Consider the following 26,497-nt stretch of genomic DNA (forward strand, 5'->3'; position numbering starts at 1 on the left):
ATGCCTGGTACATGATCATGTAATTCATGTGTTTACTTCCACTTTCCAACACTGAGACTGGGGGAGCCAAATGTAATTATTTGGCCTGAAGAGACTCACAGATGTGACAGCATTTTAAAGAGAATTTTTAAATATGCTACAATGTATATAAACTACTAACTCTGGACAGACTTGTATTAATGACTTCTAACTATGCTACATCTAGGATCAAGTTCCTTTTAAAAAGGGGGCTAAAGCCACTGCTCCAAATTCTCTTCCCATTAAAATCCACAAAATCCCATGTGTTAAACTGAGAACATAATGAGAACATATTTTTCTCTCAGTATTTCTAATAAGACCAATCATGTGAACTGTGTCTTACAGTATCTTAGTACCCCTTCTAAAAAGCAAACATGAATGCTTGGGGCAGGCAATGGATCCTCTGTGTTTGATGAAATTGCTATAATATTTACTATAGCCGGGGTTATTCAAATGCTTCTTCTGGATTCACATTTTCAAAAGTCGCAGACTGAATGATCCTGTTATTTTACAAATGTATTTGCTATTTCCATTTTTTTTCTCAAACAGTTTATGGCATTTTCTTTCCATGGCTTCCCACTTACCTCTCTCTTGTCACATATATTACACTATTGTAAATACATACAGGGAGTATACATAAATAGCAATTTAAATGCATCGCAATATCTATGTGATAAATAATGGAGGCACACAATGGATTGTAAACATATATGGGAAATACATTTCATAAGCAGCTTGGATTACCTCACCTGAATCTGCCCATGAATACATTTCCTGCTGATATGGGAAAATGTCTGATATTCTGAACACTAAGAGTGGCTATCTGAAAAAATCAACTTCATATCAGATTATTTCTTTCCCAGATAAGTGAACACACCTTTTCAGTTCCTACTCTATTCTGTGAAAAGGCCAAAACAAACTATCTTCAGTTCTGGGCTAGTGTCTCTGTTTTTTTAAAATAACACAACCCTAATGCCCAGTATCTTGGGATGGGATTCATCTTAAATAACTTTATCTCTCCACCACACAGATGTCTACAGCTGAGCTAGTCATCAGAGGACCCCTTTGCAGTTCATGGGGGTAAAGTAGGCACTTGAAGGACTTGATTCATCTGGGCAATAGTAGATATGTAGTTTAGGATGAGATAGATTCAGTACTAGAAGCGACCCTTAATTGACTGTATGGAGATCACTGAGTGAACAACTCTGATGTGAGCATTCATACTGCACACATTTATCAACTCCATGGTCTGCAAGATGTGGCTTCCATGGATAGATGCCTTGGATCACTGGAAAAGGGGATTCCTTAACTTTTTGGAAGAACCTGGCATTTTCTGCCAATTTTTGAAATCTCAGGATAAACATCAAAAATTTTGCCAGTTTCATTCATACAAATATTTCCTTGCATGACATTGAAAGGTTTTACAGTGTCTTTGGATTACTAGTGAATAAACAAGTGTCACTTTCATAGACAGGAGAATGGCATCCCTGTAAACCTCCAAAACACCCTGAAAAATAATTTGTTTGTATTAAGTAAGGGTTTAAGGTGACAGGGCTCTGCAATATAAATTTTATCAGCATTGTTTTGTTATGGATGCATTACTCACAAGTAGCAAAACAATATGGAATTTAGGGAGGTCATCCCCAGTCAAATATTAATTTGTCTATAATGCATACCACACCTGGTGGCAAACTCTCCATGTGTGTATGAATATGCACTCCCACAGCCTCCTCCTCTGCATCACTTTACTTCAGTGATCTAATTCCGAACTGCTCCTCGCCCACAATATCAGTAGCAGGATTTTCCATGAGAAGCCAGTGGGCTTTCTGCTTAACTCAGTGTTACAGCTCTTCCATTTGGAAGAGAGAAACTGCCTGTAACTACTTTGTTCCTGTTCTTGTTCCTACCCTTGCTGAATGTTTCATTTCAGTGGAGGCTGGGGTGGTTCTCTTTCTTTCTTTCTCTCTCTTTCTCTCTCTTTTTCTTTCTCTCTCAAAGAGGTATTTAAGCAATACTCTGATGAGAAAGATGAGTAGCTACCTTGTATTCTGCTGCCAGTGGATTCAAGTTTCAAACACCACTGCATTATCTGATAGAAATAAAGTGAAATTTTAACTACATTGTGATTGAGGTAAAACTTCTTAGTCATGTAAGGAAGAATTTCAGTAGCGCTGAGCATGTGTACATTGAGATTTATGGGGTCAATAGCCCCAAACTATAAAGACTATGGTTTGAAAAGTGAAAAGCTAACCTGGTCTAGCTGAAATTCCAACATTATCTCTAATTTTCCAACCTTTCAGCCTCTTTTTTGAGATCTCTACATTACAGGCATTGTGGTTTGCTTCTTTTTAGCTGATAGGAATCAGTATGAAGTCCTTGACGTGTACTTGGTACACAACAAATTATCTTTCTATTTTATGCTTGTTCCATTTTCAACTAAAAGTATGACTGAGAATAGATTAACATACAAACATATTAACTAAGTACACAGGAAAATACTACCAAGAAAAATTAGCAAGGAATAAATTGCTGTTGCTGTTGATGGACTATATCTTTCTTAACTAAGTCTGGATTCTTAATATGAAAATAGTTACAGATTACAAGATGACATTTGCTGATGTGCTAACACTAGTTAGGCTCATATGTTTTCACAATTTCTTAACTGTTCACTTACTATCTCCCATTACATCAATACAGAGAACTTTTTTTTATCCCTTCAGACACAAAAGGATTCTTTTCAGATATGATGAAAGAATCTGCCTAAGTTATGAAGTAAAATGAACAATCCACTATCACACAGAAGCGTAGGAATAAACACCTTCGTACACAACGCAAATACCTTTCTTCAGTATGCTTCTGACCTGCTAATGAAATTCTATTATAAAATTTAAATTATGTACCATTCCAAAATTTTCATTCCAAAAGCTTTTACATAGTGCAAAGTTGTAGGTTTATCTTGTGTTTCTTTAGTCCACTTTCCAGGTTAAGAAGAGTCAATCCTGTAGGAAGAGTAAGACATGGAAATGTTCTGTGTGAACACTTTCTAAAGATGCAATAGTCTTTCCATTTCCCCACTGTTAGGAAAAAAAGGATCTTCTTCATTTTCTAACTGAGCCACTAGAACTGTGGGACAGGGCATGAGATAGATAGATTTCTGACTGTGCACACTGCTTGATTTTTAGCTTGCTCCATGGTTCTGTTTTGGTCTGTTCCAACTAGCTTCCTCCAAGCTGAAGCCTGGGTGTGGTTTTGGGATAGATCACTCCAGCAGCTGCTCCAAATAAGTGTTATAAAAACACTTCAACAGCCTTGACTCCCTCTGAAGCTCTCCAACACAATCCCACCAGCTCTGCACACCTTTGTACACCATCCCATACACTTGGGCATGCAACACAAATCCTTCGCTTTCCTGCCATCAAAACACCTTTCAGCAACCTGAAACATGACCCTTTTAATAAATATTTCAGCTACTTTGACCTGAGAAAACACACACAAAAATAGCAATGTCTCGGGACCACTAGGAAACCACAGTTGTGGTGGAGACCAGAGCTAACTGCTATACAGGTGTGCCCTTTGAGTCAGTCTACTTTAGAAAGGTTTAATCCTGATTAGGAAAGACACAAATCATTCCATGCTCCTAAACCTTCTTATTTAGCAGGTAGAATAAATAAAGCAGCCAAACTGCAGCTGCATACTCCATAACAGCAGTAACTGAATGCCTAGCCAAGTCCAGGGATCCACATCTAAGAAAAGTGCCCAGATCACTAGGATTTAAGAATTCAAAGGTACATTGCTCATTATCTTTCTTAGGTGGATCTCTCCATCCTTCCCATTAGAATTATTCTATGGTTGCAGAAATAATCTAATATTTATTAGATGAAAAAAGAAAACAATAAGCCCTATGGCTCTGATTAGAATCTGGAATGTAAAAGCCTGAAGCTTAAATCCCTGTACTAATGTGTGCAAAAAAGGGACCAGTTTGAAGAGGAGAGATAGTGGGACTGTTTATTTCTCCCCGACTTTGACCAGAATCCCATTTTTGATCTGAAAAGCCTCTCATAAAAATTAACTGCAAATGACATGTTTCTGCAAGAAGTTTCTATTCCATTAGAAAATTCCAGACTAGCTTTATGTGAGGACCACACACTCACATGGACTATAGATGTTGATGCCGATGAATTGTTACTTTCAGCTGTAGAATTTAATTATTCTAGTTCTGTACAGCTGGTGTTATTGCGTGGTGATGTGTTTGTCTTCTGACACCTCAGGGAGGAGGACAAAATGAATTTTCTACATTCACAGTGCCAAAGGGACAGTTTGAATAAGAAATGCTGCAATAAGACCTGTATGACTATGTCTTCTGGTATGAATGATGAATCCAGGTCTTTTGATATTGTTTTCCAGCAGCGTTTACAGATTTAAAGTATTTCTTTAAAAATGTTTTAGGAAAATTACACTAAAGTTAGGCTTATTTTGACAGAAGAAAGAAATGAGCTAGTTCATACTGGCTGATTTCTAGGCTGTGTTCCCGATTCTGCCTTTCCCTTCACTTTTACAGGCTGGTGGGATCACTAATCCTTTTGCTTATTTTCAGCTTGTCAGTCAATAATTACTTATATGTCATTAGGTCTTTGTAAATAACAGCTGAGACAAGATCTGATGCACAGTCTTCCTCAGCTTCCTTCTACAATGCCTTCCTAAATACAGCTGATCTGAGGCAGCTGAAAGGATTGAATACACTATACTTCATAATGATGCACTAGCCAAGTGTGTCATAAAGAAGTTTCTCTGGAAATTTAAAACATTGCTCTATGGGAAGCAAGGAAGGTGTTTCTCCTTCCACTGCATCATGAAGTCATAAGTAGTAGAACAGTTCCTGCTATTGGACATTATGGGGGAGTCAGCATTTTTTTGCTTTTAGGCATTTTAAATGTATGACAAGCGTAGGCCCTCTGGCTTAAGAATATCCAGTATTTGTAGCAGAAGCGGAAATACTGGAGAGGGAAAGGGTACCTTCCCAGTTTTCAGTTTGGACAGTACCCATCATTAAAATTGGTGTGCTGCACAGTTGGCTTAATTTCAATTTGATGCCTGGTGAATGTCTTTTTAGGCTATTATTTTCTTATTAATTAGATATTGTTTACTGGTTTGGAGTGTATTTCTTCAAAAAGAAGACCACTTCATGTTAAAAAATCCTAAGGGAAAACTTATCTTACTGCACCCTACAGGGAATTGTGACAGCTCGTCAGCTTTTATTTACTGAGAAGTCACAGGGGTAGAAATCAATTTATTTTTTGAAGAATAAACATAATTTATCTCTTGGCTGTGAGAGGTGCTATCCCCATTTGTTAAAAATGCAGAGAAAATGTTTGCAAAATGTAAATTTAAAGAATGAGTTTCACAGCAGACAATAACTTTCCTGAAAAAGAATGGAACATCATTTCTATAGGAGGACACTAGTTTAGCAATTTTTGTGGCTGTCACCAGATTGTTTAGCTTGGCCTATCATATTGCTACAGTGGTCCCTCTCACTGCAGTTTGTTGGAAAAAAAAATAACTGAATGAGCAGAGATTTTTCTGAGCTGTTTACAAAAAGGAGAAGACAATATTTCACAGTTCTAAGAAACTCAAGCTGTTAATAATTTGAGTAAATTACATTTGCATATCATAGCCTATTTACAAAACTGAGGTTTGTCTGTTTGCTTAAGTATTAAGTCTCTACGTACCTTGAGGCAGCTCTGAGGCAGCCATTGTTGAGCTGACAGTCTTGTCTGACACACTGAGCAACCTCAAAAATGAATAATCTAGTGAGAGCTGGGGCCACACTGTGTCTCCTAGAAGTATTTGACTTGAATGTAGTAGGCAACAAAGTGTTGACAGAAATAGATTTAAAGGTAGTGGAGGCACTGCCGCAATAATTTGGAATTAAATCAAACAAAATGTTGACTCTCTCTTGAGAGAATGTGACATGATAAATCCATGATACACTTCCTCACTGGTGCTTTCTGGGCTGTGTTTACCATCATGAGTGCCAGGCTGCAGTGGGTGAAGCAATTTCCTGTATGCATTTACAAACCACTTTGGAATACTTCAGAATGATAAAAGTTAGTTGAGTAAATATGATTAGAGTGCAATCACCTCATTTTCACTGTGTTATTGCTATAATCCTAGAAGGAAGATTCATATATGTGTATGCAGGAATGAAATTCCAGGGGAGAAGAAATCCATAATATCAGCTATAGGCCAATATTATCAGAGAATTGAATATTTCTACCCTTACTTTCATACTTTTCTCAGGGGAAATCTACCCTAGTGTATGAGATCAACACAAGACCACCGAATGCCTTTTGCAAAGGCTAGAATACTAGATACTATAGTACTAGATATACTATCTAAATTACCAGATAGGCTTTTAACATGATCTTGTCATGGAACTAAACAGCACTTTGTGATGCAGTTCTACTGAAGCAGAAAAGGACAAATATATGTGCTTCTGAATGTGAGAAAGGAAGGCAAAACCAAGCCCCAAATATATAAAGATACCATGCACATTAAACCATAAGAAAAGAGCAGGACTCAGTGTTGTAACTCAGAAGTCTCAAAGAGGGTGGGAAGATTGGTAAAGCTTTCTCTCTCCCTCTTCTTTGGCTTACAGGAAAAACACCTCAGGTGTTACATAAAATGGGAAAATCTCAACCTCAAGAACTGAAGCATTCTGAGTATATTCAGACTCAAAAAGCAAACACCCAGTTGATGCTTTTGCTTTGAAGGCAGTATATACATAGCATTTCCATGTAGGTCAGCATCCTTTAGCCATTGAAAGGCAATATTCCTTTAGACTGTTATCTCATACAAAGACTAAGAAATGATCAGGGACTATAGGCAGCATTGCTATTACAACTGTAAATATTTGACTCCCTCTTGTGATAAATCCATACTCATTTTATGTGTGTTCAGTGACATCCCATTTACTTCCTAAACATGGTCAGTATAATACAGAAATGTTTCCCTTGGCACACCAATAAAACTGAATGGGATTGAGTGCTACAAGCAGCAAGAGAATCAGTTTTCACCCTCAGACATAGAATCTGTGTCAGAATCTTGTGGCTGTGATGGAAATACTTAGTACTACCTAAACATCTATATGAAACTGTTATGTCAGCAAAATGAGTCCAATTAAAAAACACCACCACAGACTGGCATTTAAAACGGCAATCACAAGAGGCAAAACAAATTTCATATATACATTCTGGCAAAGCTGTATGCACCCTCTTTAAGGATGCATTTCACATTATAAGCATTCCTATTACAATTTTATTGCAATATTCAAGGTGTACTTGGAAGATACTATTAAATTTTTTAAATATGGGTTTATTTGTTTGCATCTTATTTTACAGTCACTCTTCCAGCCTCCAGATTAATTTCTAAAATTAAAGCTAGTGATATTTCCATATCAAAATTTAAAATTAATTTGCTTTGTAGGACATGCCCCTTGATCTAAAATACTTCATTTTAATTAGGGCATTTAATTTTCTCTAATGGAATCAGATTCCATTCATTTAATCCAAAACTGCCTTCTGAAAGAGTTATAAGTAGTGCGTCTTCTCAGAATGAATCCTTCAAAGGATTCACATTAGAACATTGCACCTGTGCTGCTAAACTGATTTCAGATCGATCTACTTACACCACTGCAAAATGTTATTGAAGTTAACTTTAACTGGGTTTGCCCCAGTTTTAGATCAGTTTTATTACACAGCTTAAAATTTTCTAATGTAGACCAGGCATGGATAATAAAAGATAATGTATCATTACAAGTATGTATTCAGTTGAAAGACCTAAATGAAAATTGGCCCACATTACGTGTATTTGGATCTGCACAGCCTGCAGTTTGGGCTATGTCCCATCAATAATTTTTTCATTTGTACGGCTTCCTTCTATCCTTTGCCCTCTTCTCTTCAACGTGTTGCATACACGTAGACAATGCCAGGTCATGTCTACTTCTCATTAACAGGACGTAAAAGAAATTTCCTAGGAACACTTTGCATATGCTGGCTCCTTGTTAGAATGCAGTTCTACCAGCATGCACGCACAAACAAATGTAAATAGATTAGGCAGATAATTAATGCATGGGCATCTACTTTTTCAGCCGTAGATAAAGTGACAGGAATTCCCTCCTCTTACTGTGAGTCCATTTAAAATAAATGTTCTGGGCGAGGGCTGTTTTTAACAATTTTTTTTGTTTCATCAGCCCAGAAAAATGGAATAAACACAATACATTATGATAAACTCTGACACACCTTCAGCTCTGTGCTGATTACAGCTCTCGCAATGTAGTAACATGGCAACAAAATAGTTTAAAAAGCTGCATACCTTGAAAAGTAGCCAGGCTGTCATCCATTTGACCATTTTTACAACCCAAAAGACATGCTTGTAGAGCTCGGTATTCACTACTCCAGGGTCTACTACATTAGCAGTCACATGGCTTCCATTTGCAGTCAGAAGATGCTGTAGTTGATAGGTAAATAACACAAGGGCAAGTTTGCTTTGGGCATAGGCTCCATGGGATGAATACGAACATCTGTATAAGAAAGAGAAAGAGAGAGGGACATGCACATAAAAATAATCAGAAGGAAAACAGCATTGCACAAACATCAAATGTACTGCATTTTCTGCAATATCCAGCAAACACACAACTGTACACTGAGTAGTCACAAGAAACAGCTTATCACTAGCAGGTGTGTTGTTTGCTGTAGTTCTGGTGATCATTCCATCAGATACAATGCCTGATGTACAGAAAAAATAAATAAATAAAATTCCATGGTACCTAACAGAATCTCTATGTCAAACTATTTTAACTGGCTATGCTGAAGAACCAAGCTCCAGCATATCATCTCCTAGGTGGTATCATCTCCCCAAAACAGTCTCCCCTTCCTCATGACCTTCTTCTCACACATACATAATCCCCCTCCCACCCAGTAAACGTGGTGATCACACTACTCCTGGTTATTACTATCTGTATCGCAGCAGAACCTACTAGTTTCTGATTAAGGCTCCTTTGTGCTGGACACACTACAGATGAGTAAGGCAACCATTGCACCTGCCCCAATGACACACCAGATTACACACAGCTAAGGAGAGGGATAAAAACATGGGACAAGGAGAGTGGCTGCATATGGTGTAAGCATAACCACAGTTACGTCATGTACAACTCTTTGAACAGAGAAAGCTGGCTGGGCTGGGCCTATGCCAAACAGAAGTTACAGTGCTGATATACACAAATACACAAATGCTGAGAGTTAAGGCAAATCATTACCTCTAGAGACTCCCATGCACCTCTCTCAATCTGGGTGCTGAATCTGCCTTTCTTTTGAGTCAAACTTTTTAGGAACTGCTGATTAGTTGTGATCAACTTCAGGCAAGCAGCTCTATTTTTTAAATAAGCAGGCTAGTTCTGGGCAAATTAGCAGATATGTCACGTAAAATGCTCATCCTGACATCGGCCTCAGCATCACTTCCACAAATTCCTATTCCAGGCCAGTTCACTGTTGTTATTACTACAGGCCTTTCATTTAAACTTTTTTGTGCTTAGCAGAACCAGAGGTAATTCCTAGTATTATGGGCAGCTCATAGGCAAAGCAGGCAGGTGTCTGGAGCAACAGACTCCTGGGGGCAGCAAAGCAGTGATGATCCGCATCCTCTTTTGCCCATGCCGGAGCCTGGGGAGATGTGCTGCTTGCTGCTGCTGCTATGGAGACTGGGGTTAGAGCCTGCAGGGCAGCAGCTACTGCTGGCAGAGCAAGATAGAGGAGCACCCACCTGGGGGAAGATCTCTCTTTCCCAGCTCTCGCCTTCCCTCTGTTTGCTGTCCTGCCGCTGTGACAGCAGCAGACTACAGCTTCATCCTTAGCACAACAAATGTCAAAGCTGAGGATGTTCCTATTCTGCAGAAAAGCCTGCCCTGAGTTTTCTGTGGTTATTATTACATGCAAGGTTTTATTACACAGAGACCAAACAGCAAATATTTGTCAGAATTCTTTTCATATTCTCATTTTCATTCAATTTCTAATTTATAATATTCTGTACGCTTCACCATAGAAACCCTTGGATGCTACCAAACAGGCTGGTTCTCTGCAGAGGTTTAAAGATACTGAAGCAATTTAACTGTTAGCATTATCTGAATGGACTCAGAAACTTGGAGACACATGGTATATCTTACAGCTCAGCTACAGGAAGTAAAAGACAACAGCGTTAAATCTCCAGTTCATCTCTTTTCTTTTTTCTGATCTATTCTTCTTCAAGAGAAACACAAACAAATACGCAATGAAAGCATTATATAATTTGAGAAAGAATAAAAAAGGACAGCAGATCATAAAAAGCCTTCACACCAACCGATGGCCTGAGCTGTTACATGCCGGATAACATAGCTCCATCATCATAAAGATATCACCTGCGCCTCAGGGTAAAATAGGCTATTTTAAAAATAAAGAACAATCGCTGCATGACTATAAAAGTGACTTGGCATTAGTCGGGGAATTACGGTTATATTTTAAATTCAGTAATGTCCATATCCTCATCTGAAACACTCAAAATGTCACTGTATGCTTCGTGCAGATTTCGACCCTTTTAACTGGAAGGGCCAGATCCCCAGCCGCTACTAGCTTCCCCTGTGCAGCAATGCAAGGCAGATCTAACGCTACCCATGGGAAGCACTTATCTAAAGCAGCCTTCAACAGCCTGGTGTGTCCTGGCATTTCTCCAACAGTGCCACCATTCCCCCATCAGGGGAGAACATAAGCTAGGGCACGGGACAAGACTTACTGTATTGAATTACAATGATCTTGTCTGGCAAGTAGTTCACAGAGAAGCAGGGTTAGGGACTACTCTAACTTGTTCTGTCTGGGTCTAGTATGGCCTTCAATAACCCTCAGGATCCACGTAAGACGGTGAAAGCTCCCCATGACTCCCCATTCCCACATGCTGTGAGTGCTGTTTCGACTTACCTTATGGCAATGAAACATGAACTACAAGGACCGGATCCTCAAAAGCCTTGTACTTTGCATATATATCTATGTCAGGAAAACATGAGTGCTTAGAAGATATAAAAAGCCATCCAATCAGTGTGGAAGCCTTTTATATCACAATGCGGAGATGCAAATGATTTCCAAGGCAGCAGGGAATCAGACTTCAATAGTATACTATAGAGATGAAGGATGTAAAACTTGGTACACAGAGCAGACACTTGACAGCATCCCCATGCTGAGTACCTGCACTCTTTCCACTTTTTGTGTGCATATGATTTTTGTTTTTCAGGAATCTGATATCTCTGGACTATATAAAACAGAGGAATAATCTGTGACACAGAATTGATGAGTATCTTAGTGGAACCACTGTCTAATTTGTGAGGCCCAGTCTTATTAGGTTCATGCTTTGCTTAACATTGGTTCCTGCTATTTAAATTACACACTGGGAAAACAAAACAAAACAAAACAACACAACATTGGTTACTTAGTTTCATTACATCTAGTCTTGAGTTTATGAATTAGAAAAATGCCTCCTCTCCTTCACATATGCTCCTGTACCATAACTGCATCTCCCATGCACATACTTGTATTCCTGTACATGGAATGACCTGGCTTCAAAGCCTATGCACCTAGATCTAGTCTTTCTCTTGGCTCTCTATGCTCTTTCTATATATTTTCGGCACTGAATGAAACTGAAATGAAACTACGTTAAATAAAGTAGTAACATTGGCAACATTACACATTTCCACATCCCTTTCCTTTTCTGAAGACTCTAAAAGCCTTTTAAAATGAGCATGTATATAACAGGCTAAACAAAGTACAGCCTGCAAGCAGCTTGCCAGCCAACTTCATTGGCACAGCAGCATATGAGGGGCACCTGCGACGTGTGGCCTCCTGAGGACTCAGGCTATCAATGCCTCACAGCAATGCAAGCTCTCAGTCAGAGGAACTGTGCCTCCTGATTGGGGGGCCAGGCAAAAGACTTACAGCCGCCAGCCAGATGGTATATACACATGCTGGCAGGTCAGCCAGAAAGCCAGGAGATACAGGTGATCAACGGCCCAGGTTCCATCATAATAAATACTGCCACCCAAGCTCTAGCTAAGCCAGACAGCACATGTTACGAGCATGGCAGACCACTGCATAGTCAGCAGTTGGCAAAAGTGGAGCAGGGGAGGCAGCGAGCATGGATTTGGTGGGAAGAAGTCCAGTGGGAAAGAGCGGTGTGGCTGACGATCAACTGGAGAAGCTCATGCCCATCCACTCATTTGAGTGGGGCTCTCTGTGGACCACAGTGATCACTCTTCCTACCACGGAAAGGAGTCTCCCGTGGGGGGATGGTCCCCTAGAGCATTTGGCCCTGTCGATGCAGAAGAAATAGGACAACTCATAGCTCACTAAATGGAAACTATAGGAGGAGTTAAAGCAGACAGAATTTAATTAGTTGTTTTGAAATCCAGCCAAGAAAGCAGGAATATACAATACCTTCTTCTTCTTTTAAAATGAACCTTTCATTGATTCTATCTTGATGAATAAAGGATCAGGATAAGGCAGGTTATGCATTTTCTGTATGAATAACTTCTAGCAGAAACTACTATTTTCATTTTAAGATTTTTTTTCCAACATAGATTGGCAAGTTTGAATTTTCACTGCAAAAATTAGGGATGAGAAGAGAAAGGGATTATTTTGTATTTTTTCCAAAACAAAATAAATAAGTATTCAATTTTGGAGTGAATGCCTTGCGGTTTGGTGATTTTTTTTTTTTTTTCCTTTTCCCAAGCAGCTTCCTCCAGAAGCTGATTTTACAGCTCATCTCCATGGTGCTGTCTCCAGCAGCAGTCTCCCTGGCATGCTGGGGCAATGTATTTGTACAAAGTAATGAGAAGACAATTTTCAAACTGGAGCCTGCAGTGGCTAATTAGGTGTTTAAGCATGGACTCAGATGTTATCCAAGTTTGAAAACTGGATCCTTGTTTACCACTTCCCATGACTACCACTTTTAGTCTGGTTTCTTTTTTTGGCTGGCTTTAGTTGCTCTGTATTCTGTAGAGGTCTCCCATCTTAGTCCAATGGTATCAGGCTTAGGCAACAACATTAAATCAGCTCAAGGGACCCACTGAGTAATGGGTGAGTCAAAATTGCTGATCAGCACAGCCCATTTTCTCTACATCTGCCGTGTACAGACTCTTACACTGCAGTCTGCTTTTTCTTTTTCACCAACGGTTGCTTTTTGCCTTACACACACATGTGGAAGGAAGCTCATACACACTGACTGGAGGAAGGGTGCAATAATACCACCCTTGCCCTTCCCCACCACATCTTGAAAGAAAAGGTTCAGAAGCCATGTGACTGTGCTGAGCAATATACAGCTATATTTAACCTGGCTGGTGCTAGTAGTACTGTTTTTCTGACACAAGCCTCTTTTACACTGCACTTGTCTTGTACATGTCATCTTCTCCTCACCAGTCATCACAGTCCCCAATTTCCAGTGCGTTAATCTGGCTGGAGGGTAGAGTGCACTAAGATCAAACTGCAGAATAACCAGATTGCCGTGCGTTCCATTAAAAGAGAAGTGATGCAAAATATAGGTGACATGCTGGGGTTTCTAATGAAAGGCCACACACAATTTCAATACCTGCCTTAGGATGAATCAGTGAATTAAGCAAAACACAGACTTGCTGTATTAAAACAACTTAAGTTTCTTCATGATTTATGTATTAATCTTGCAATACATCATCACCATTGCTTAGTCAAGAATATAAAGACTATTATTAAACACCCACAAAGCTTTCATAGTCTTAAATTTTCTTTCTCTAGGGAGTACAATGCAAGGCTTTTCAAGATTTCGGATAGATTTTGCAGTTTGTTTTAAAGCAGCTACAGAAATATATTGCAGAATATAGATACATCTTTTCTGGTTCTCATAAGCTTTTTTTTCTCCCTTTTTATGATAAACTGAAGCCTGAGTTCTAAATATTGCTTATTAGATTTATGTAAATTTCCTGCCTGTACTACAAATATTTATCCTGTGTACACATTTGCAAAGTCTCATCTATTGTGATTTTTCCATCAATATGAAAAAAAGAAAGTACAGAAGTGGAGAAAAGACAGTTGGAGAAATCAGAATATGCATATTGCCACTGAAGAATAAGTCTTGCTAATTGAAAGAAATAAGTATATGCATTAGTAAAACAGATCCAAAATCTAAGTAGTTAACAGATCTACTAGACTGTGTTACAGCTGCATTTTGTACTGTAGTTGTCCTGTCAACAATTGCAACTACTGCTATAGCCTACTGTATAGTTACTCATTTCACATACATGCCTGGGTATTTTGGGTGTCCCCTGACCAATTACTAGCTAATTACTTCTTCATGTATACTTTGTGCATTTACTTCATATGTAGCTTTTTTTAAAAAAAGTGTTTATATATTTATAAATATTTATACATATAAAAGTAAAGGCAGCCTTAACATATGCCCATGTATTTGAACTCAAATACACAGGCCACAGTTATTTTGAACCAATAACCACTCAGGTAGTAGTGACTCCTGAAGTGCCCTCATAAGCCTGTGATGGGCACACTGGAAAGGAAGGATACTAGACTGAAAATTAAATTAGTGGTTCTACACAAGCTGAAAAGCAAACACTTCATGTATTGGCAGCTACAGGATTACTTGAACAGCCGGAGACAGACTGCACTTTTCCAACCAGCCTGGCTGGGTGTATTGTGCTGACCCACAGACAAAATAATGCCTGAGACTAACCACATCTCAGAGCCTCTCCTTCTCCCTGCAGTGAGCCACTCCACACACTGCTCACACACAACTGGCCAAAACTGGGCTTGGTCTGAAATCTTTCAAAAAGTGACAAGATAGTATATTTCTTCCCCAAATTAGAGGATAAGCATAAGGGTAAAAGCTCAGAGCTGGGAGATGCTCTCTCTAAGAGGCAAAATGCTGCTGATGGTCTATTAGTAGTAGCTCACTTCTCAGCAAGTCAGTGAAGCTTGGGCTTCACCCAGAGTTCAGTAAGAACCATGAGCTGGAAGCTGCTCCTTTTCTCAAAAAGCCATTGCTCCCCAACATTCAGCACTTTGCTGCATAAATGCATGGCATTCAGTGACTAGCCCCTTGCTTATAGCATGTAGAAAATGCAGAGTGAACAAAAATTAACTTACTGTCTTTAGACGAGCTAGTTAAGGAACCTGGAAGGACCATATTATTAAAAACACTTCTAAAAGGTAAAATCAGCAGGGGCTTGTCATGATGGGCATTACTGCCATCCTGATGGAATGAACGCATCATTTACCTATGGCCAATCCCTTCTCCTAATGTATGTAGGTGAGATGTCAAGAGCCCTTCTTCTGCTCTACTGATTGCCTTGACGTGTGTGGCTCCATTGCTGTGTGCTGAATGCAAATTCTCAAATATATGAAACATGGATGCAAAGACTGGTCTTCTCAAAGTCTGAGCAGAACCAATAGCCTAAAAAACAGTCTAACTTTTCTGTCTGTGTTAATTTTAAATGTTTTTTATTTGTGGTCAACTATTGTTGACTAGATCAAGTTGTAATTACTGTAATTCCATTTTCCCAGGAAATACATCTCTTTATAGAGAATGATATAAACTGATTCTTCTGAGGTACCATTTTTCTACAGTAGGTTTATATCATGCAGCGTTAAGTACTTTTTAATATTTGAAGTGGCATTTGAGTATAATGGTATCCCTTCACTCAATTAAAAATCTCCATCAAACAAATAAATACATAAATAAAAACAAGCAAGCAAGGTTTTGCATAGCTGCAGCCAGAAGGAGATCAAGGCTCTGAGACCTACATTCTGTGTCCTCACGACCCTTTTGAGTCAAGGGGGAAACTTAACTCCCATATCTTTTCATATTATCTCTTGGATGATCTGGACCTCATGTAATTGAAGATTGACACACATCTTTTCAGGTTATCTCTTGGATTAAATCAAGAAGAGCTCTGAGGCACTCTCCACCCACTTGTGTAGAAAGCTTCCTAACCCTCCTACAACAGAGCTTTTAAGTTCAAAGAAGCAAGAAGTCTTTTTTATAGTTTCTTCTTCTCTTCCATAGGAATACGGACATAAAATGGCCCAGTAATAACTTGAACAATCCAAAATCTTATTTCCATTTTGATAAAATCATCCTAAAATTGGCTTAGTGTTTGCAGAGCTGCTGCAGATTCTGGGCTTTTCTTTCTGGGACTGAAAGGGAACTGTAGAGCCTGTTCATGCATAAGAAAATGCTGCCATGTCAAATCCAGCCTAGTCACCAAATGTAATGAGCGGATTTTCAGTAGACTATGTGAAATTAGTTGGTCTATGGGAAAATAATGTAAGTTTTCATTTCGCGATGGGCCAACCTACTACACTGCCTTAGACTTGAAGAAGAACTGAATGTGTTTTACAGGTGTAAATGTTCAACACACTGAAGGACTGGTCTGTCTGACCAGGGGAAATATGGCTTGAATGTGCACAAAGACTACAAAATCCTTTTTCCTCCCAGATGTCTGTAAATACTGTGTGGAAAGCCCTGTGCCATCACTCTCTGTCCACAGAAGCAACAGAAGATTATCAACTTTGACACCCAAAATTAATTTTAAACATCAGTTTTTGTTTGTTAAAGCAATCTAGCAACTTCTGCTTTTTCAGTGTTTCCTTACATACTTAGGATAAGAAGATCACAGCTTCAAACAGAAAACTTACTAAATCCCAGGAACTGAATTAAGAGAAGGAACAAGCTAATAAACGAGTAACCTGTTTCCTAAAAATAGTCATGGAAAGTCTTCCCCCTCTGTTGGAAGACAGCTAGGTTAAAGAAGAAAAACAGCTGAAATGTCAACAGGTACAGGAGAGATTCAAATTTGTAAGTTCTCTGCACCCATGAAATGACTGATTGTCCAGATGCAACGGGAAAGGCCTTAGTTTATGTGAGGCTGTATGTTGCTAGAGGCCTTCAGCCACTGTCAGAAAAAATATGGGATGTAAATGAACATATGAAAATAGCCTGTAAAGGAGGGTGTTTTACTTCAGGAACCTAAACAAGCAAACTTTAGCAAACAGTAAAAGCAATCCAGTAAAATGCTTCTCTCCTTTATCTGAGGGTTGTTAGGTTGTGGCCTTTTTTCACTGCATCATTTTGGTTTGCCCTTAAACTATATTTGCTAGAGAAAAATTCTCTTCAAGCTGCAAGAAACTAATAACCAACTGTGGCTCACAGTGGTCTGTAACCAGCATTACAAACTGGTTATTTTAAACTACCATAAGAGACAGTGACATCAATCACTTTCTCCACCATCCAGCCTTAGAGCTGGTTTTTAAATTTCCCCAAATTATGTCACCCTGGAACACCGTAAACAGGGCTGTGAATTATTGGTAATGGAAAAGCAAGTATTTCCTAGGGAGGGGCAAGGCTTGGGGCCAGAGCCCATGAGATCTCGGTGAAGAGTACATGAGATCTCTTCCCCTTACATAACACACCAGAAATGAAGTCACACAGGCAGTCCAGGACACACTAACAAGAAGTTTTGTGACCAAACTCTGAAAAACCAACATACAGTCATAAAGCTTCGCTGCCTCTTCAGGGCTTGCTCAGTGGCCCCACTTCTTGGGCAGCTCCTCGGCAGCTTAGGCTGACACAGGCTGGCGCAGGGACCATTTCGCCCTCCTCCTCCTCCTCCATCGCCTCCATCACACCTGTTCACCCCGTCCCTCCCACACAGGCATGCAGCTCAACTCACTGTTATTCCAGTATAAAGCTGGACAAACCTCTTTAATCAGTCCAGTACAGAGGTGTATAAAAATAGGTTAGCCAGAGACCTCTGGAAAAAATAATTAAAAGATGCACCTAGGCTGGCAGACTGATTGACTTTTGGTGGAAATTCAGATACTGAAAAAACACTTTGAGCTGAGAACCAAAATATTTCATGCAAAAATTAGAATATTTTAATTTGGACATTTCTGTGGTGCCATATTACAGCTAGCATCATGATTAAAAGCTCTTGGACCTCTCAGAAAGCTGCAGTGATCCACAGGGCACTTCAGTCTCTATCCTGCTTGGGAAGCTAAAATAATGTGGTGTACAACTGGTCCCTGTTTCCCATCATAAGAAATGCAGGTCAACTGCAGCACCTTATACATAATGAGAGCAGATGAAATGGAGCAATGAAGCTACAACTGTTGTAAGATATTTTGGCAGTACAAAAACTACTGTAGGCTAAAATATTGTAGTTTTACAATGACTTATTTTATTTAGAATTTTTTTTTTTCAGAGAAAACACAATTTTTACAGAAAACTCTGTTTAGTCAAAAGACCTATTTCTGGTCTTTTGAACAGAACAAGTTTTACTTTCCTGTAAGGAAAGGTTTAGGTTGTGGAGCAAAGAGGAGGTTAAGAGCTACCACTTTTAATCACAGAGGCAGAAATCTGCCTTTGAGTCCCTCCACTACAGCTTCTCATCCTTAATGCACTTGGCAGCATCAGGGCTGTTTGGTTGCAAAGAACCAGGAGCAATAGCATTGCTGAATCCAGAGATGTGCTGAAGGCAAGCTGATCATTTTGACTGTGTCTCCTAACATGTTATTCCGGGGATTTACAGGCAACTGTGCTAGCTTTCCCCAGATACACTACACAGCTCAAAGGACAACACTGCTGAAAAGGTATTGTGAGGATGGTGGGAGCCAGAGCAATTGAGAGGACATGGTAAAAGAATTTGAATAAGCTCTCAGAACTTGAACTCCCAAGCTTTTAAGGTTCACTTAGCCTTAATGAGTCTTTCTGCTCACAGGGAGATGTTAAACTAACCTTCACCTCTCAAGGGCGACAATCTATCTCTGTTCCATATTCTCTGCAAGTCCCTTTTGCCTTCTCTCTTAGACTAGCGCAGTACCTTAACTTTCAAATTATCATTGAAATGTCTTGCCATTTCAGAAAATAGCATGTGTATGAGATCCATTGTCTTTTATGCTACAGAGAGCTGATTTTAACCATTCAACCCATTGAGGAGGGAGAGGTTGAGTAGCAGAAACATGCATATATCAAATACTTCCAAACACGTTGCATTTTTGAACTTGCTCAGAAACACTTTATCCTATTAAATAATTAACTGTTATTAAGAACATATTATTAAGACCATCAATTCCTTTTACACAGGAAGGAATTTAACATTGTGACCCACAAAATAGCTATACATAATTTCCCGGAATACATTAAATTCTGACATTATCTTTGTGGTAGTGGTGTCACACTGTTATTGTTCTTCAGAACAGCAATGAACCTAAAAGTATTTTGACTAGATAGAATGAAAGCACACCAATAAATTTAAAATTAAAACTTTCCAAAGTTGATATTTTGACGTAAACATATCTTCATTTTGTTTTGCAGGAATGGATGGGGTTCACCTGCAGCCTACAGCAGAGAAAAGACACACACTAGCGAACTTAAATCCCATTTTTGGACTGATGAGAGAAGTGGTCTTCTGATATAATAGCCCACTTGTTTTTTTTTTTTAATTAATTCTTAATATTTGAGATCTGTGCCTTAACCAGAACACTAATTTTCCAGGCCAGCAGAGTTAATTTTTGCAATTATCACTAATTGCTGCAAAAGGAAGGGATCATGTTGCAAATCAGCAAATCCTTTTGCATTTATACAAAAAAAAAAAAAACCTGCAAAGAAACATTAAAATATCATTATGTAGATGCAGTAAGCATTTGAATATTTATACCTGTGAATACATAATCATCTAACTATACAGAGAAAAGCTTGGAAGCATGTTGCAGGAAGGACACTTTAACTGAAATTAGCAGCATGCAGTAGTTAGCATTTGGTCCTGTTGAGGGAGTGTGATTTATCTTGTAAATAGAATCATAATATACAATAAAAGTCATTGTGGGACAGCCGTTTAAATGATATAATACAAACAAAAACCCATACTCCCAAATGAAATAGAACCTATAATAACATGTATCTTCTTGTCTAGAAAAATCTTTTATGATTACAATTTCTATCCTTTTCACATAATTTTATTAATCCTGTAGTAGTGCTAATCAAACTAGTCCAGTGACACAACTCTCTAAATGTCACTGTGAAAGACTTCTGTATTGACTAAAATGGATTTACAAATAAAAGAGAATTATTTAAAATCTCTCCTACTTCATCTTATAAATTTTCTTTATTATTTATAAATTTGGAAATAAAACAACAGTATTGTGCTACTACTATGCTACACCAACTACACATTTGCTTTTGATTGAATTAAAGATACTGTACACTAGTGGATATTTTAACTTGGATCCCATAAATTCTCTCATAAGGAGAGAATTAAGAAGCTACAGGTGACGGATCAGTCATGAAGAAGCACAGGAGGAACCATCTGGGAAGTTTCCCCAAAGTGTTCATTTTTTAAAATGCTGGCTCATCAAATCATTCAAAGGAAAATGCTTAAACAAATATCCAAATAAAAAAGTGCTTTGAAATAGATGAAAATATCTTACTTCAAGCGGATGAATTTTAAATTAAAGGTTTGGAGTGTCAGTTTGATCAACATTTTACTTCAAAATATTAAATGCAGTGTACTTATAAGGATTATTACAAACTAAATTTGAAACCAAATATTTTGAGATCACTGAAATAAATGTTTTTGATCTGAAAAAAATGTATTAACATTTCACAAAAATATTCAGCATTTTAATTTTTCATTGCTATTCATGGATGACATTTTCAAAATCTCAGCAGTTCTTCTGGGATAAAACCTTCAACTTTTCTCTCAGACCTAATTGCAACTTTGTTTACCAGCAAACATCAGCAAGCCATGATGAAGGAGACTATTCGTCCAAGAACAAGAGGTCTCCAGACACTTTGTTAGAGAGATTTTCCCAGCAGTGTGCAATGTCCTCTGCTACACGCTTTATGAACTGCCTAGCAGAAGAGATTAACTGGAACTGCCTCGTCTCCCCAGCATCCACTCTTGTCCTAGGCAGTGCTGTTTGCCCTATTTGACACCAACTAGGCTGCACATGCATCAGCTGGGACTTCTGGAATTCTTTTCACTTCAATCTCTGCTGTACCTGACATGATTCATGCACTAGGGCTACAGGGAAAAAAGCACAGAAATTACCTGGGGACTCTACCAGCTTGGAGAATTATGAAAAAAACCATCAGTTCCCTTTGCAGTAATAGAGCAGAAGAAGGAGAGCAGAGAAAGTGTAACTGTTCCTGAATGTACAGAAGACTCAGACCAGAAAAGGAGCTCTGTTACTATGGCTGGGGAGTTCATAAATCTGTGATTCACAGCATTACAGGGCCCATTTGGCATGCAAAAAGAAAGGATGATGAAAGGAATAGTTAGTCATGGAGAAAAACCTAGACAGAACACACAAAGGTGCTGCTCACCTCTGGGAAAGAGAGGACATTTGCGTGAGCATGACACAAGGGGAAGCACTTCTACAGCCTTGGAAAAGGAATAAGGTCTTTTTTTCTTGGTTTTTCCTTAAGTTCCCTCTTACTTTTGCAGGCAGAGTACCTGAAGGAGAGCCCTCTATCCGAACCTTATAAGAGTACCATGAACTCTAGGGAACTGTTCAAGCCTATCTCAAATGGAGAAGATGGCCATATGCTCTTCAAATATTTGCTAAAACCAGACAGCCGTATTCTGCTGAGGCCATATATTTTTTCTCACTCTTTAAAGAGTGTTATTTAAGTCAGGCAAAAGAGGAATAAAGAACATGACAGTTATGCTCTTCTACTGTTAGAGTGCAGTCAGCATGCAACTGCTTAAATCACCATTGCTGAAATGTTTGCAGATAGCGTTTCTGTTAAACTTTCACCTTCTTGAAAACAGTAGTATTTAAAATAGGGATGAAGGAGAATGATTTGCCTTAGGGATCCCCTTGTCAACTCATGTGATTTCTGTTTAAAATGGTCTGGATCTAAAAGACCACAAAAGTGTTTGATGTTCTTCATATATCCTTCAGCAAAAGAACTGGGAGAACAGTCATTGCTCTGGTGAGTTTGCATTTTCAATAACACACATGAAACAAGCTATGCCCTGCCTGTTTGGAACAAGCTCTGTCCTGCCTTGATGTACCCATGCTGTTTCTCTTATTGGTGTGTGTGGGAAGAGGATGGGCAGGAAGGGGGTGAAATGACATTTGTAGGAGAAAAATAGGACTGGGGTTGGGAGGAGAAAATAAGAGGAGAAATGGAGAGAAAAGGAAGAAATGAATTGATGAGTGGAAATAAGAAAAATGAAGAGAAAAAAAGGATGAGATAGGGAGGGAAAAAGCAAGGGAAAGAAAAACACTGAAAAGACACAAGTGAAGACGAAACTATGAATATAGAAATCAAGTAGGTAAGCATGGAGAGAGAGATAACAAAGGAAGAAAAATAATTTAACAAACAAGGAAAATCAAGAAAGGTGTAAATTAATGCTCCCATCAAAAAGAGCTGAAAGGAGAAATATGGGATAAATCAGAACGGTGAGATGGTAGCAAACAAATAAAAGAGGAAATGTGGAAGGCAGTAGCGCAAGCTGTATTTAATACTGTTCCTATCCCTGTACTGGCATAGAGCTTTCCACAACTATGTCTTATGCCATTGCCCTGTGGTCACTGTGATATGGATGACTTCTGAGTTCAAATCAGAATTCTGAGCAGTGAGAACAAGCAAAATAAGTTCAGGAGCTTTGACCACAACTATGACTGGAAACCCAAAGTCTCCTGAGTGGGAGAATGATGCCATAGAAAATCTGTGGTAAAGTAGAGAACTGAACCTCAGTTTACTTTCTCCTTTATGTCAAGACAGTTTTCTGCCTTTCCTTCTCTGCCGTATTTGATGGATGGATCCCTCCTCTGCTACCATTACACACCTCCAGTTTGGACACTGGCACAACCAAAATCTATGAATGATGAGACAGGGGTATGGTAAACAATTCAGTCTGCTGCTATCAGTAATTTTTCCAGCACAGAGTACAGCTCCCTTTCTCCACAATGAGTAGACTCCAAATTGTTTTGCTGCCTTGCTGTGACCAAGCAATCAGGGAACACAGATCCAAGTCACAAAACAAATTATGGCCAACTACTGCAACTCAAAATAAGGAAAAAGCCAGTACAAGATTTTTTAAAAGATCTCACATTCACAAGAGCTGCAAAAATGAGGGATGCCATCACTGGAAAACTATGGCAATTCACGGAACATTGTCATATCATAGCACTTACCATGGGTGTCTATACTGCATCCATTAAAGTTCTTAAATATTACTCTGAATCACAAGGCATCTCCATGATGTAGACAGTGTCTGTGTATGGTACTTTGCAACAGTCCTCTAGCATTGCTAAGCTACCATCTCATGCTGCTAGCACATATTCAAACATGCAAATAATCTCACTGTCTTTAGCAGCACCATTTGAGAGAGAACTAACAATCCTCCCATGTTGGAGCCTATCAGCAGTTAAGCTTAGAAAAAAAGGGAGCCTCCTCTTCCAGCTGAACCAAGAAAAGGTTTGGAGCTCAAACCACAGGCCCTCTTGAAGCCATTGGTGCACATGTATGCTTGTATATGTGTATGGCAACACTACCAGCTCCCAGCTATTCCAAACATTGCATGGAGAAGAGTGTACAAAATCAGTCAGATTCTGTCCTCCTTTATGTCTCTTTTTATACCAATAAAGTTGAAATGCAAAAGGACAGGATTTGGCGCAAAAGCTGCAGGTAAATCTCTTTTTTTTTTTTTTTTCTTGGGGGGGGGGTCATCACATTGGTCATGTTCACGCTCAACAACAACTTTTCTAACTGAAACATTTCCAGTTCCTTTAAAATATGAGTTAATAATAATGAACCACAGATAAGGATGATCCTAAGCTAAAGAGGCACAGTACAAGGTTTTGCTATAATCAAGGAAACTACTGTTATCTAGAGACACAGAACAGCCACATTTAATTTTGCATTCTGCACTTTACCCCAAAGAAATACTAATTACAGTCCCCTTAGTCCCCTTGCATGGTGCCATCCAGCACACGCACATCAGAAACAATGAACGTATACATCAAGTGAAGAGTAAGGGTAATTTCCTGCGGTTGTTTTACAAGCAAGATATTAAACTGCTACTACCCTGCAGAGTTTAAACAATGTGCTTGTAATAAAACTGATGCCATAGTATGTAATCAGAAGTCAAACAGAAAGTTTGACATGGTTAATGCAGCATTCATATGTAAAATGTGCGCAGTGGAAACAGCTCAGCCCTCTAATTTTAGTCTTTGTTCCAAAATGAAACCTCAGGCCAGGTGCCTCTAAATACTTGCTAAAGTCCTTGTTAAAAGCTGAGCACTGAGACACAATTTCTACATAGAAATGGTGTAAAACTCAGAGTCCCTTTATACAAGCAGAAATTCTTTGAAGCTGACCAGTAGAAAGACTGTAATTGAGCTTGCTAGTAAGCAAGTAATTTCCACAAGTGACTGCATGTGGAAAATTTTTAATTTATCTCAGTTATCCTGCTTGTTTCTCAATTAACTAAACTATGCTACACAGTTTCTGTGTGACATCAGAGATATTCACTGCATCATTTGGCATCCTCCTGATGTTAAAAAATCCCACAGACATTAAGCCACAGTTTTTCTAAATGAAAGTACTTGGAGAGAACGTGGTCATGCAGCTCCATGGATTTAGAATAAGAAGAGTGGGTTTATGTGGATCTCGATAAACTCCCGGTTCTTTGTCACTTCAGGAAAGCTCAGAGGGTAACACGGCCAAGAGGTGGGGCTCACGCATTTGCAGTGACTCACAGGGTTGCTTTAGGAGATGACAAGGGCAGCAGGGATGTGTGGCACAACCCAGGGACAGGGAGGTCACTGGACAGCTGGGAACAGCTGCTGTCGGTAGCTGCTGCGGAGGTGGAGGAAAGGGAAACACCGAGCGTCGGAGATAAGCTGGAGGTTAGAGGCAATGGGGAGGCAGGCAGCGGGGCTGGAGGCCGGAGCAGAAGGACTGCCATCTGAAACGGGCCGCGGCGGCTGCCAGCTGGCAGGGCTGGGGCGCAGCCGGCTGCGGGCTGGTGCGAGGGGAGCTGCTGCCAGCGGGCAGCACTGCCGGGGAGGAAGGAGCAGCAGACATGTGGGTTGGGCGCAGCTGAGAGCCAGCCAGGCAGGTGCGGCCAGCCGGCTCTGCCAGAGCAACGGCCCGGGCTCCCAGCGGGGCTGCAGCCTGTCGCCAGAGTGCCTGGGACGTGCCCCAGCAACGCTGCGCCGTGCTGGAGGGGAGTCAGCAGCCACAGGCATCTGTCTGCACCCGTCCCAAGGCAGGATCGGGGCCTCCGTGCACGCAGCCCCTGGCAGATATTTACTCGAGGATGAAGTATATTAGCATTCTCCCAAGCCGTTTTACAGCATCCCAGTTATGCGGGCTCCCTGACTAGGCAATGGTGAGTCCAGACTCTACACCACAACCATCACTACAGTTTAAACACCAGAAGGGAAGCAAGGCTTTCAAGGTTCATAATAAAAGACTCACTTTACCAGGTTATAAATTATTTGTATTTTTGACTGAAGGCTGCAAGCATTGTTCAAGCCTGAAAGATATCAGCAACTGCTTGAAAAGCATTGCTAATTAAAAAAAAAAAAGCCAACCTCCCCCCCCCCCCCGCACACACATACACACACAGAGTCAGTATTCAGCAATAATTTTCATTGAGTTGAATGCAGATCAGCGAATACTAAAAATGGATCAGTACCTGCTTTGTAAGTCATCCAGGTGCAATTTGCCTACATAATGGGTGGCTGATGAGACAGTGATGATTCTAGCGTTGTGACTGTGCGTTCCTGATTGCTTCAGCGTATCCAAGAGGAGGTTAGTCAACAGGAAGTGTCCCAAGTAGTTCAGGCCAAAGTGCTCCTCAAACCCATCCTCTGTCTTCCTTTCAGGGACCAGCATCACCCCAGCTGCAGGAGAAAGTAGAGGTAAAACCTGTTGATTTATTTCAGAGAAGAAGCAAAATAGAAGCAACATAGATCTCCTGCTGCACAGTGTAAACACAGTATTTAGACTGATGAGTGATTGGTGATGGAATGTGAAGTCTAAAGCTGAAACTAATTGATTTCTGCTGAGAAAATCCAATTCAGTTCCTTTTTCCAGAAAACAGGTAGACTGACCCCTCTGTCCCTGCACCACTGTGAGGATAAATGAGTTCATTTGTGAAAAGTGTTTTGAAGACATTAAAAGTTGATTTAACCCACTGTTGGCTTGCCAGAAACCCAACACTGCAGATCCATGGCAATAATAAATCTGTCTAGGATAGGTGGGAGCTAGGGGATCCCAACAACATTCCCTCCATCAAAGAGCTCACGGCAGGGGAGGCAAGACCAGGTTAAGTCATAGATTTGCCCTCCCAGATAGCTTTCTGCTGAGTCCTGGCTGGAGTTTAAAGACCTGTTCTGTCTTT

The 26,497-nt window shown here is 39.7% G+C and overlaps 1 protein-coding gene across 3 annotated transcripts in view; it reads right to left on the minus strand.

Moving 5' to 3' along the window:
- The window catches only part of DHRSX (dehydrogenase/reductase X-linked), a 175,426-nt gene that overhangs the window by 25,754 nt on the left and 123,175 nt on the right, over positions 1 to 26,497 (minus strand). For all 3 annotated transcript variants that reach the window (XM_067296052.1, XM_067296045.1, XM_067296061.1), the window contains 2 exons: positions 25,790 to 25,997; positions 8,389 to 8,596 (listed from right to left, as the gene is read on the minus strand). In XM_067296052.1, the coding sequence (XP_067152153.1) occupies positions 8,389 to 8,596; positions 25,790 to 25,997 (416 nt within the window). The remainder of the gene's footprint in view (positions 1 to 8,388; positions 8,597 to 25,789; positions 25,998 to 26,497) is intronic.

This window comes from Apteryx mantelli, chromosome 1, assembly GCF_036417845.1.
Source record: "Apteryx mantelli isolate bAptMan1 chromosome 1, bAptMan1.hap1, whole genome shotgun sequence".
NCBI lineage: Eukaryota > Metazoa > Chordata > Aves > Apterygiformes > Apterygidae > Apteryx > Apteryx mantelli.